The sequence below is a fragment of the Hippichthys cyanospilos genome, chromosome 21 (genome assembly GCF_059441005.1).
Source record: "Hippichthys cyanospilos isolate Australia breed blue-spotted pipefish chromosome 21, RoL_Hcya_1.0, whole genome shotgun sequence".
Classification (NCBI taxonomy): domain Eukaryota; kingdom Metazoa; phylum Chordata; class Actinopteri; order Syngnathiformes; family Syngnathidae; genus Hippichthys; species Hippichthys cyanospilos.
In genome coordinates this window covers 12343303-12357071 of record NC_142389.1, presented here as the reverse complement: position 1 = coordinate 12357071, position 13769 = coordinate 12343303, and the positions used below count along the sequence as shown (strand labels likewise).

General features: G+C 37.4%; 1 protein-coding gene across 3 annotated transcripts in view; it reads right to left on the bottom strand.

Moving 5' to 3' along the window:
* adcy2b (adenylate cyclase 2b (brain)) overlaps positions 1 to 13769 on the bottom strand; it is a 52086-nt gene that overhangs the window by 31304 nt on the left and 7013 nt on the right. For all 3 annotated transcript variants that reach the window (XR_015864010.1, XM_088405133.1, XM_088405132.1), the window contains 4 exons: positions 10299 to 10496; positions 4619 to 4780; positions 3443 to 3592; positions 119 to 267 (listed from right to left, as the gene is read on the bottom strand). Coding sequence is in view for 2 of the 3 variants with exons in the window: in XM_088405133.1 (XP_088261259.1) it covers positions 119 to 267; positions 3443 to 3592; positions 4619 to 4780; positions 10299 to 10496 (659 nt within the window). In the remaining variant the exon portion in view is untranslated. The remainder of the gene's footprint in view (positions 1 to 118; positions 268 to 3442; positions 3593 to 4618; positions 4781 to 10298; positions 10497 to 13769) is intronic.

Sequence of the window (13769 nt, the reverse complement as noted above, 5' to 3'; positions counted from 1 at the left end):
AAAGCAGTTGATGGAAGGTGAGAGTAGCGTGCGAAAGAAGACCGATGAAGAACAAATGAGAGAGGACATAATGTTTCAGTATTGGTAAGATAAAAAACAAAACAAAAAATCAAGTCACCTGACATTGGTATGTCTCTGCACGTACAGGTTGTGGAAGTTGTTGGCGCTCTCAGTGCAACCAAACTTTGGGCCCTGAAGCCGTTGGATGATCTCGGCTTTCATCACTCTGGCGATGTGAGACGGCAACAGGGACAAGAGTAAACGTTCCTACAGAGAGAGAGGACGGATGCAAAAGTTACACTTGGTCACACATGCAGTCCCCCAAAGTATTTATTTCATACAAACCACCAAACTTGGGGCATTAGACATGCATAAATAAAGTGTGTGAGATATGTTTAGTATAACCCTCCGTACCTTTCTTTCGAACCATAGTATGGAGGTTTACCTGTCTCTTTTGGAGCACAAACTTTCTTTATCTTTTTCAACACATAGCAGAGTGCTTTCAGTGAAACTACCCCTCCCCCTGCCATTTTTGCATGTCAGGTCACTCGGCATTCTGCAAGACAACTTTGTTCTATTTGCCCACAATGCATATGCGCTGCTGTGAGGTGACGGTCTTTTGGAAAAAAAAAAAAAAAAAAACATCACCAAAATAAAGATAAAGTACAAAGTAGCGAGGGAACACTGTAATGTAAATACAGTAAATTTAATAATGTATTGTATGTTATCTACAGAAAAAAATGTAAGAAAACCTAAACATTTAAAAATATTGAGGAAAATAAACGGGCAACTACGTATCAAATGTAGTTTTAAGTTGTAATATAACCATTCACCACTAGACAGCATACATACCTTGGCTGCACTTAAACAAGGTCTGCACTGCCTGATACCACAACATAAGTAGGCAAAAGATTTCCTTCAAGGATTTGGAAGGACTATGATCAACATAGGAACCCAATATTAGAATTTTGAGTGAATTGAGGATAAGCAGCTATATAAAATGTATGGATGAATGATTTTTGTGAGGGTGAAAAAAACTAATTGAGTTATTGAACTCATTCAGTAACCCTAAAGACATAGTTCTATTTCTTTTTTTAAGAGTTCATACATTCAACTCCAGGCACTTATTTATATATTTTTCTTCATTAAATGTGTTGCAATAAGAGGGTCTAAAAATGGCTGATAATTCATAAAACTACTTTTGTTTTGTTATGCTTTCAGCGGTTTTGTGCGCCTTCTTGAACTCTGTTTTGATGCAAGACTTAGAAAATTGAGAAATGTCTTATGAAAAATAAAATACATTTTGCACATGGAGACCCCAAAAATGACAGGTTCCTTAAACTAGTGGCTAAAAAGATTAGATGTTTTATAAAAGTCACACCCACATATGGACTGACCAATGGTATTGATTTTTGAAAGAAAAAAAAAAACATAACAATAAAAAAACAAAATGAGACGAAGTTTTTGCCTGACACCAACAATACATGCACATACGTTTATAATTTTATTATCTGAAATGCAGTGCATCCTGCAATGTGGTCACTTTTTAATGGGGACTTAAGATGACTATGACTGTTGTGTAACCAGGAAAAGTGCTACTTTATTGGGATCCTTCATTTGGTAAAATGCACATTAGGTGTTTCAGGATGATTTTTCAAACACGTGTGTGTGTGCATGTAGGTGTGGGAGCTCGGGTATGCTACAGAGAGTAGCTGCCTTAGGGGGTGTGACTCATAAATGCAGCTCAGAGCGCGGAGAGTCATTACACTGTTCACTCACAGCACGGACTCATTTCCTAAAACACAGCAGAAAATTAACAAGATTGAGAGGTTGCGGGGTGCTGGGCTGCACCAAAAATAGACAACTTTACCACCCGCTTCATTGCACTCCACTGTTATTACGATACCAGCATGTTTGATAAATGGACAAAAGTAATGTTTAGTCAGTGGTAGGTAACGAATGGGATGATGTGCCGGTTTGCTTTTGCACTGGAATTTGTTTCCTGTGGACGGATGAATCTAAATACAGTATTACACATTTTTCCAACGTTTTCATTGACTTGTAACACTCACACGGTCATGTTTGTAGACAGATAAACACACACAAAGGTAATAAATATAAATATTTTAGAGCAAATATTCCAAGGTATACAATTGGCTGCTACTTCAGGGTGTAGTCAGCTGGGATAAGCTCCAGCTGACCCCTGACCCCCTTTGAGGGCTAGAAAATGAAAGGCTAGTCTCAATTGGCTGTACTCTCAATTATTAATTTGAGCTCTATGTGCCATTTCTCATTTCTCAACAAACAGTGAATGTCAAGATTTTAATGTCAAGCAAATGTCACTGAATAATGCCTCTTTCCATATGGTATGTTTTGTGAAATAACAAAACTAACCTTAGCTAAAGTTAATTGCACCATGGGGATCAATAGTTTTCTCAATCTGAGTCGAAAAAAAAACGGAATTGTGAGATATTTTACACAAAACGTAGAAGAGGTACAAATACAAAAATATGGCAGACAACGAAGCGCTCTAGTGACCACAAAGATGAAAAGCACTGAATAAGTCGAAACTCACTCACTAGCATTGACAGCTACGTATATATCAGTCAAAAATGCATTTTAACTGGTCTGGCAGTAGGGCTGGGAAAATAAGTTGCCTAAAAATAGTTTGATTGAAAATATTTGCCTTAAATCACAATCCATCCATCCATACCTAATAAACTAATGAGTATTTACATTCACTCACTTCAGCTCATGTTGAATCTTTGTAGAATATTACAAGTAAAAAGAAGGGGGCGATGTGATGATTTTAACCCATTAAACCACAAAGAAATGTTTTTTTTTTTTTTTTTTTAATGAGTCCAGACACAATCCCATGTATTTCTTTCTTTCACTTTTATAAAGGAAAGTCTAAAATGGCTGGTACTGAATGAATTAAGCACAGAAGACTTAGTTTAGGTCAGTACTTCTCAAGTATATTTTGACAAGCCTCACCTAGGACAGAGACCCCCCCCCCCCCCCACACACACACACACACACACAGACACACCCACACTCAACGCGCTGACTATAAATAAGATTATTATTTATAAAAAAATTGTATAAGTATACCTAAACCTGTATCCTTTTTAATATAAACAAAAGAAAAAAAAGCAATATAAACCAACTTTCAACAACTGTTCATTGTCTTTTATAGCGTTTATACGGGTTATAGCTTAGTCTAAAACAGGAAAAGAAAAAAACAAGTGCATCAAAGTCCCTAAAACTAAAAAAAAAACAAAAAACAAAAAACAAAACAGGGTTTAGGTAATTAAGTCTAAAAGTAATTTATTACATTAGACAACAAGTACAAATGTATTCGTTTATGTATTTAAAGCTAAAATAATTGAGTTGAATAATTGTGTTGCGTACCGATCCATGAGTGGTGTGCATGCGTTTATACCTGCTGGTGTTTCTCAAACTCCAGCTTGATGGGGGACTTAATACAGTTACAGGTGTCTTGGTAGGTCTGCTTGAGAGCCAAGTCCATCAGATGCTTGTGGTACGCCCCCGCCAAGTTTCCGCAGGTGAAGATGATCACGTTGGCCAGGATCTGCACACGTAACGTACAAAGAACACGGCATTTAAAAAGGCACAGCGAGGTGACGCATGTTTTCCCACTATCTCCCGCCTACACGATTACCTTGGAAAACCAGATAAGAGCACGCACTTCAAGCGCACTTTTCCACCACTGTGTCAACCTCAGGCTCTTTAAACTGTGGCCATGCATATCAATAGGTTGTCCTTTGGTCTTCTCGCCAAGGGCAATCCGCTTCTTTGGACACGTTTAATTGTGTGCGAGTGCACAACTTCGGCATCACTTTGTGAAAGTCTGGCCATCCGTGACATTTTCCTCCATCCCCGGGCTTCATATGGCATTTCGTGTATTTATGGAGACAATCGCAGCAATTACCCTTGCGCTCTTTACATCTCAAAAAATGTTTGATTTGGATAAGTGGACATAATTCATGGTAACTACGATTTGGTTCCAGAGACTCTAAGTACCACGAAGCTGGACTATTTTTGGATTTTATTTGTAAGTACAGCAGTACCTTGACATTGAGTTTCATTTGTTTCATGAACAAGCTAACTTTTTTTTAACTTGCGTCACATACCCCCCTCCCACCCACAATGAAATGAATACAAAGCCATTAACGCTTTCGTTGGCAGCGACAACAATTGTCATCTTTTATGAATAGAGTGATGACACTCGCGGCCAGCGCTCCTCTTAATTTTAATTTATTGAGCACTGTAGTAATTAAGTGCGATGGGCATTTTACTCATGATAGCTACGAAAGTTGTGATCCGATAACGCTTGGCACTGAAAGAGTTAATCGGTTCCATTTTAATGGATTTAATCCTCACAAATTAACTAATTCACTTAACAAAGTTAAAATTGGTTTTCACATATTGCCATCCAGTTAAAATTAATCCTTGATGTCTTGATGTCTATAATCGTAAATGGCAGTGAATTTGTTAAAGAAACCCAAGAAAAGTGAATAATTGTCAAGTATTTTGAAATAGTCGCCATATTTCACTCACGACATTTCAATGCTCCAGAATTGAGTTAACGTCTGACCTGCCAGACGAGAGCTTCCAAATCCTTGGCGACAGAGGCCAAGCAGATGCTGAGGGTGACGGTGTGCGACAAACAGGTGATGGCGCTGGCCAAGATGGCCCCTCTCATGGAAAAAGGCAGCATGGTGTACACGACAAACACGATGAACAGGAAGAAAGAGACCTGAAAACAGAATAACCCAAAAGGAAGTGCCATATCATTTGTTTTCTTTCCTAAAGACTCTGAAAAAACATTTTTGAGAAAGTTAAAGTAAAAAAAAATGGGTCGTTTTATCCAAAACAACGAGGTCGGACAATTTGGGACCCAAATTGGGTTATATTTGACAAAAACTTTTTTAGAGAATACTTTTGCACTTTAGGGCAGCTATATAACCTACACTTGAAAAACAGTTGGATAAGACAAAACCCAACTATGAGTAAAAAAACGAACAATTGGCCACTTGGGTCACTTTATAAAACAAACATCAAAAAATTAAATGAAATAAATAAGTCAGTGCGGCTTGGAGGAGCAGTGGTTAGCACATCCGACTCACAGTTCAAATCCACCTGGCTCCGGCCTTCCTGTGTGGAGTTTGCATGTTCTCCCCGAGCCTGTGTAGGTTTTTGTCTGGGCACGCCACCATCCTCCCACACTCATGCATGACAGGTATCTTGGACATACTAAATTGTTCTTAAGTGTGATTGGGTGACCCCCACCTACTTCTCATAGTCAGCTGGGATAGGCACCATAGATTTTTTTTGCAACATAAATACTAATACTATTAATCACAACTTTATATTGCATCTTATCGGGGACCCAAGGAGATTAACAGAGGATACAATACAATACAAAATGATTTAGGTTTTTTCTTTGCAATAGTGAACATTTCGAAGTTAGGGTTAGTTTTGAATTTAAGTTTAGCATTTTTCCATGGAACATGGAATTCATGGAAAAGGGTATTTTTTTAATTCGTTAACAAATACTGAATTCTATTGCATATTTGTAAAATGTCTTCATTAATTTGGGGTTTATTTTGTAAAAAGCGTGTAACTTTTTTTGGCGGGTTAAAGGTTAACTTTCAGTCTCAACAGCAGTTGAGAAACAATTAATTGGAATTATTTTTGGCGGAGAAATAGTTAACTTAATAAGATCTTTTGGAGAAGAAGTGAACTATGTCTCTTGAATATCATAAAATAACACTTCACACAATCATGTGTAGATGTTAATTTAGTATATTAGGTGCACATTCACATCTGGTATACAGCCACTGCATATCTAATAGAGTACCTCGGATCTCATCATATTGTGCACGTGTACATAAAATAGTGACCAGCAATTGTATGTAACCTATTAATGGCAGCTCTCATCAAAGTGTGACTTGTGACATTGTCCTCGTAGACTTCCCGTGTAGTCAGTCCACCCTTTCCTGTTGTGATGGTGACCATCATAGACAGGTCAGTTATCAACCAGATGAACTTTGACCTTCCTGCTTTGGCTCTATGCTGTCTTCCTGTGTCTTTCAGCGTTTGCCGCGGGTGTCAGCTAAATGGATTGGATTCATCAAGCACAAAACAAAAAGCTTTCCAGAGGACTTGAACGCATACAGTGAGAAAGGGAAAGGTATTTCACATATAGGCTTTGATGTTGCCGTGGGAACCTAGAAGGCTGACATTGGTGCGGCGGAGGAGCCTCCTGTAGATGGAGGGTGCGGGATCCAGTAATTTTGGTGGAATTGACGTTGGCAGTCCAATTTCAGGCACGTCACTCGTCGCCCCCTCCGAAGCCAGCTCGGCGTATTTCATCTCGGGCGCGTTCCCGCCTGAATGCTAATACACCCGCCAACACGTCCAGATGGAGCTGGGACTGCCATCACCTGGCTTTTGCTACTTTGATTACCTCCCACTTCCTTGTCAGTGTATGATCATAGAAACCAGCGTGATATTCTGCTCTTTTACTTTGACACCAGTCTTCACTATAGACTCAATGTCTTGTGTGGTGGTTCAATTGAGCAAAGTAAGGCAATTCTTCTGATATTTCCATTCCGAACCGTATTACAGGCTGGTTCCCAGCTCAGAGAGTTAGCAAGAAGTGGTCCAGTGGCCCAGATTTTCACCGTTTAACAATGTTAAGATTAGTTGGATCAAACATAGCCCAAAATGGGTTGAATAGGGATGACCGAACTTTTAGTAGTCGCAGTAGTGCCATCTCTCTGCACAAAACAAAAACACACTCGCAAAACATTTTCATCCTAAATCACTCAATTTGAGTACCAAAGGTAGAAAAGCGCTATATAGTAAGTGAAAGTCCATGTACTATTCAACCCAACTTTCTAGGGTACTGGCAAGTAGCCTATTGCTATCTATGTACAACACTCAAAAACTAAAAAAAAAAAAAAAGTTGGGTCAAAAACAAATTGGGTCAAAAGGGGTGACAGAATTACCATATTCTTTTCACACTAAAGTACTACACTTAAAAAACAAAACAAAAAAAGAACATTGGTTCAAAAGTAACCCAAATAGGGTTGTAAAGGGAAGAGCCATCGTTTTTGGGGTAGTGGCAGTATTATCCTTTTGTGCAATGTATAATACTCTTAAAAACCGATGGGTTAAAAAAAAGGACCCAGACTGGGCCTTGAAGATATGACCCAAGTTTTAGGGGTACTGACAGTATTAGCATTTACTTACTACTACCATTTACTACTTAAAATATACAATAATGTACAACTCGAAAAAGAGCTCATTCAAAAATAATGAATGACCCAAATTCGGTCACAATGAGATGACCCAACATTTTAGGGTACTGACTATATTGTCATTTTCTATGTACAATAATGCATTACACACTAAAAGAAACTGTTTAAAAAGAACCCAAATTGGGTCAAAAAGGAGAGAGCTGTCTTTCTGGGGTACTGGCAGTGTACAATAATGTACTCCACTTTGAAAAAGTTGGGTAAAATTAGCAGAAACTGTTTCACAAAAATATGATCCAACTTTTTGGGTTTATGGCAGTACAGTGAACTCTCGCTACTTAGCGGTTCCACGACTGCGGATTCACGACTTCAAGGTTTTTTTTTTTTCATTGCATAGGCCTATTGAACTTTTGCAATAGCTCCCAAGCGTGCTGCTCCCACGAAGGCTTGTACTGAGCCTAAACACCAACAAAAAATGATGACAATTGCTGAGAAGGGAGAAGTTACGCAGCCGTGGCCCGCTATTTGGAGTGAACGAATCCACTGTTCGCCACGTTATGGACGAAGTGAATGAACATTAGAAGACGGCTGCCATCACTTTTGACAATTCTGCGAAGAAACTTCTTACGGCTCATAATAAAACGATCGTCTGTAAGGAAGCTGCTTTAGCAATCTGGATTGCCAAATGCCAACGGGAGAAGAAAATAGTGAAGCCCTTTCTTTTGAAGTCTCACTCACCTGCAGTCATATTAGTTAGCGGCCCAGACATTGAATTAAAATCTAATCTGTACAGCGCCGGAGTTATACAGCGTGTGCCTGTGGAGTTTTAATCTACTCTCGCCCCAACTCCCGCGCCACAGGCACGTTCGTGTCAGTCATCAAGCGTACCCAAGAGCAAAGGCACGCACGCACGCACGCACACACACACACACACACACACACACACATTTTCAAGGCACAGAGAGACGAACTAAGGCGCAGACGTTCACCAGACCGTTGGAAATCTCTTACTTAGATTTCTTTGATATAAAAACGGTATTTCAAGGGTAAAATATCCATTTTAATAATCCTTAATCATTCACAGATTAGATTTTAATTAAACGTCCGGGCAAATTTACTACACTCAAAAAGAGTTTAGGTACAAATAAAGGGATAATTTACTTTAACCCTTCAAAAGTGGGCGAATAGAATAACCAACAAAACAAAAAAGTTTGTTTTCTAAAAACCCCAACCCTAAAAAAAAAGGAATAGTCTTGCATTTTTTTCAGTAAAAAAAGGTGGGTCTTGTTGGCTTATATAAATAATTCAGCGAGTGATTTATATCCTAAAATACAGTTTTTTTTGCACTAATTCAGAATGAGATTTTTTTTTATTCTAGTGTGTAAGATTTAGACCGTTTTTTTTTTTTTTTTACGGACAGCAGGAGGCGCTGTAGGTGCTGCATTTACCATTGTCCGTAGCTATAACAAACATGGTCGCCTCCAGAGAAGTGCCACCCCCCATGCAATATAATTTAATGATAATTAGACCCATGATCATATTAAAACACACTGTTGGTCAATTTTGGTCAAATTTACAATCATTTAATTTATTCCTTTTTAATGAAAAACGGTCCAAATCTTACACGCTGTCCCTTCAAGAGGGAAACTGAACAACACGTAAACCCCTAAACCAAACCTTAAACCAACCAAACCACTTAAACCAAACAGTCATCATCATTTAAATTGAGGTCAGAGGGAGTCACTTACTTCTTCACAGGTTCAGTTTTGCATAGTTAAGTGACAAGCTGGTTGCCAAAAGTTGAATGGTAGTCATCAACACGCCATTTGGTACCATTCAAACCCACCCCAAAAGTATTTGCCTCCCAGAATGCTTGTTGGAAAAGAGGCTGCATCGTAAATGTTTTCAGGCTACCGTAACAAGATGCGGAGTCATCTGTGTCCGAGCGGCCCCACTCCCCAGCGAGTTGGGCCCTGCTCAGAAATTGAATAAAGGCCGGACTAAAAGGTTAATGCTCGATGGGGAGCGCGTACTGCACGCGGACAAAAGCAAAGCAGCGACTCTGGCATTCCTCTCGCACAGTCTGTTTGACAGCTGTGTATTTGTCTGTTTGCGCAAGTCTATATGATGCTTTCTTCTCTCAGACCTTTGCCATTAGCTCCGTGGGCTCCAGTAATCACCATCTAGCCTACCCACTGAGAAGGAGCTGCAATTTATTTTTTTTCTTTTTCCTTCTTCCCATTACATTCCCCACTCCCTTTCCTGTGTTTTTCTTATAGAAAGTCAAAGCCGTTTTTGTTACATGGGATATTCACCGCTCTGTATGTTTTGCCCTTTATTTCTCGCCATTTATCTAATGCCAAGTATCCCAATATTTTCGCTTATATCAGGGAGATAGATGGAGAGAATGAGCTATAGAGTGATTAATAATTCAGACTGATTATGCTCCCACAGGTGGCAGATGATAAAAATATCTCCTGTCATGGAGGCAAAGAATTGTCACCGGGGGGAGAGGAAATTCGGGCCCGAGCGTGTGTCTGTGTGTGTTGGGGGGGAGTGTGTCAGCAGAAAAGCGCCGGTGGAGGTCGGGGGTGGTGTTGGCGGCAGGTGGGTAGAGGACGGGATTTGATGAATATGTGGAGACAAGGTGCGAGATGGAGAAAATAAGATTCCTGAGACAGGGAACGAGGAGGAGTCTGGCGCGGAGGACCAATGTGTCTGACTGCTCCTTTGCAAGCATCAGATCGAATTAAGACTTGTCACATGTGGAATTCATTTAGACTCACATGGGTGCACACACATCATGTGGTTGTACATACAAAACTCACTGTCAGGCTGATGTGTAAAAACAATTTGGCACCATTCAAAACCACCCCAAAAGTATTTGTCTCCCAGTATTTACCTTTGTGTGACTGCAGGCCTCTAATAAAAGCATAATCAGCCTTATGTGATTGCCGCTGACACTTTTCCCCCGATTTTTTACATATTATGATACAAACAAATTGCTCTTACCTGGTCCCAGGGACTGAGGATCCCTCCAGAAAACATGAACAGGTAACCCATGGTGACCAGACATGCCCATATAAGGAGGGAGAAGAGGCGGAGCATACGCTTGAAAATGGACTCGATGCAGACTAGGATGAAGATGGACAGGAAGAGAAAAAGGGCCGTCGGCACCGTGATCAGAAAGGTCAGGTGGTCTTCGGTATTCTGAGAAGGAAGAACAAATTGAGAAAATAATACCAATTTAGCTATTTTGGTACAACACAGAATACACACATACATTACATACATACATATACATAAACATATACATATACACATATACATACACACATATATATATATATATATATATATATATATATATATATATATATATATATATATATATATATATATATATATATATATATATATATATATATATATAGTTTTTATTTTTTTTAAAGTTCCATCATTTTATGCATAAAACAATATTTTCAAAAACATTTTTCAACATTTTTTCAAAATGACCATGCTGAAAATAAAAAAAACATGATATAAAAATTTAAAAAAAAATTCCTCCAAAGTAAAAGGAGTTAATGTTTTATTTGATTTAACAATGATAATCAGGTAGCATTTGAGAATATTTACTGTCTGGAGAGTGAAATTCTAAGAATGAATAATAATTTGATTATTCGAAAAATTATGAACCTTTTTAGTATCGATTTGTTGTCAACTCTACTAAATATGATTGTCAATGAGAAAAAGGTTTGCTACAAATTGAGGATACCCATGTCCATTTTGGCAACAGACACTCTCCATGCCTTGCTTCCTAGCTACATTTACATATGGCAAAGAGTTAAATACAGTAGTTCAATATTTATACAAAGACTAGGGCTGCAAGTACTTAATCTATTAATATTTGCTGAATCTGTCAATATTAGTTTGTCGATTAATCAATAAGATTATATTAAAAAGGTTCCAAAGAGCGATTATTTTTTGCATAAAAATAGGATCTAATCTCTTTTTTTTATGCAATTACCTGTTTGATCATTGTTTTCCAAAAGTAAAAGTTGTAATTGTCTTACATTGATTTAACACAACAATAAGCAAAGCCTGCGACCCCTGTGGGGATAAGCAGCTATAGAAAATGGATGGATGGATGGATGGACAACAATAAGCAGCCAGTTTTCAATTAGGATTCTCTTATTATTTGGATAATTGTAGGTCTCTTAAGAGACAATGTGTAAGATTTAGATTGTTTTTCATTACCCACAGCAGGAGTTGCTGCAGGTGCTGCATTTACCATTGATCATATCTATAACAAACATGGCAGCCCCCTGAGAAGTGCTACCCCCATGTAATATAATTCAATGATAACAAGACCTATGATATATTTAAAACATAGTGTTGGTCATTAAGAACACATTTATTTGCATGTTTTTTTGGAAATTATAATCATTTAATTTATTCTTTTTTACTTAAAAATGGTCAAAATCTTACACAGTCCCTTTAATGGTTAATCAATTTAAAAAAAAATCAATATGTTGTCGATTAGTTGATTAATTACTGCACCACTAACGCCAGCCTGCTTTTCATTTGAAACTAAATGTACATTTTGTAGTAAGTGAAAGCCTGGATGCATTTTTGATTGGCTGTTTCACCTGAGACGTTGAAAGAGCCCTTTACCATCGATTCAATTTTGAATGTCAGTCATGGCTACTCATGAGATCACTTGCCAAATCCAGTTTAACGGGTTTCAGCTATGTATCCCTTTTTTCAGAAGCAATTTCTTCTTATTCAAGGCGAAAGAGCTGTCAAAAGATGCTTTTGACAAGATTATAGACCTGCAAAAGGCTGGAACGGTATCGGCAAAAGGCTTCGATAGAAGGTGACAACGAATTGCGCCATTATTCTAAAGTGGAAGACACACAAAAGAACATTGATTGTTCTCGGTCAAGAGCTTGTGAGGGTGAGTAAAGGTTCATGTACACAGAATAAAGTTATTATATAAAGACAAATGTCGACAAAAGCTTCAAAAATTTCACACTATCCACTACAATATCATAGAAGGTAATTATAAACACTCACAGTTACTTTTTTTTACCATTGACCTGACAACTAATGTCATGTTAACATCAGCCAAATGCTGAAATATCACGCTGGCTTATCTTTTCGCATGCTAATGAGGGCGGCCGGCACAATATGACACAAACAGATGAACAGACTGCGCGCAGATCGGCGAACAGACAGACGGTCTGAGCCTGGAGAATGTGCTAGAACATCACTTCTGCGCTCGCACGGTCAAAGTCAGCATTTTTGACACAGTCAACACACGCACACAGCATCCAATTAAAGCACTTGAAACATTTGGCTAAGCAGAATTTTCGCAGCGTCCATTAACTTCTTTGTGTTCAAATAAGCAATTGTATGTCAGCAGAGGTGGCAAAAGTACTCCTACTCAGTACTTAAGTAGGAATACTCTCGTATTATTTTTGTGTAAAAAAAAAAAAAAAAAAAAAAACTTTGCCACAGGAATTACCAAAATACTTTTTTTCCCTCTAATCAACTCTCAAGCCATGAAAAATGAACAAGCTAGCATTGACTCAAAAAACAACAACCTGCTCTCAGCTAATATAAACAAAAAAAGAGTGAGAACAGCAAAAAAAAAAACAGAAAAAGAAAAATAGATAAACCTCTAAAACAAGGGCAGAATATAAAATATTTTACGATACACTCTTCCCTCATTTATCGTGGGGATTACATTACCAAATATAACCGCAATAACCGAAATCCGTAGAGATTGAACTTTTTTTGGGGTTGTTTTTGTTCCCTTTTTTTAAAGTTTCTTTGTTTCTTTTGTTAAAAAAAAAAGCTCCATGAAAATTATTTTTTTTGTCAGGTATGATTTATAATATTCAAGAAAAGTAGTGAGGCAACCCTGTAATAGATAAAGTCATAAACAAAAATACATTAATTCATAATAGTTTTTTAGGTATTTTTTGTCATAAATAAAATATATATATATATATATATATATATATATATATATATATATATATATATATATATATATATATATATATATATATATATATATATATATATATATATATATATACATATATAGATATATACAGATGTACAAAATCTATCTATCTATCTATCTATCTATCTATCTATCCATCCATCCATCCATCCATCCATCCATCCATCCACTATATATACTATAGTATATATACTATATATACTTATAATACAAAATGTATACTATATCATACTAAAGTGCAATATAACAGCAATGTATAAAATATCAAATAAAATACATAACAAAACAAGTACACATTAAAAATAACTAATTTATTTTTGGTTAATATTTATTTGATGTGCACCAATCAGAGCAGTACTCCTAATTTTGTTATATGCCAGCTATTTAATGATAATAAAGGCATTCTATTGTACAATATAAAATGAATTAGGCTACTGCTTAGAAGGTTC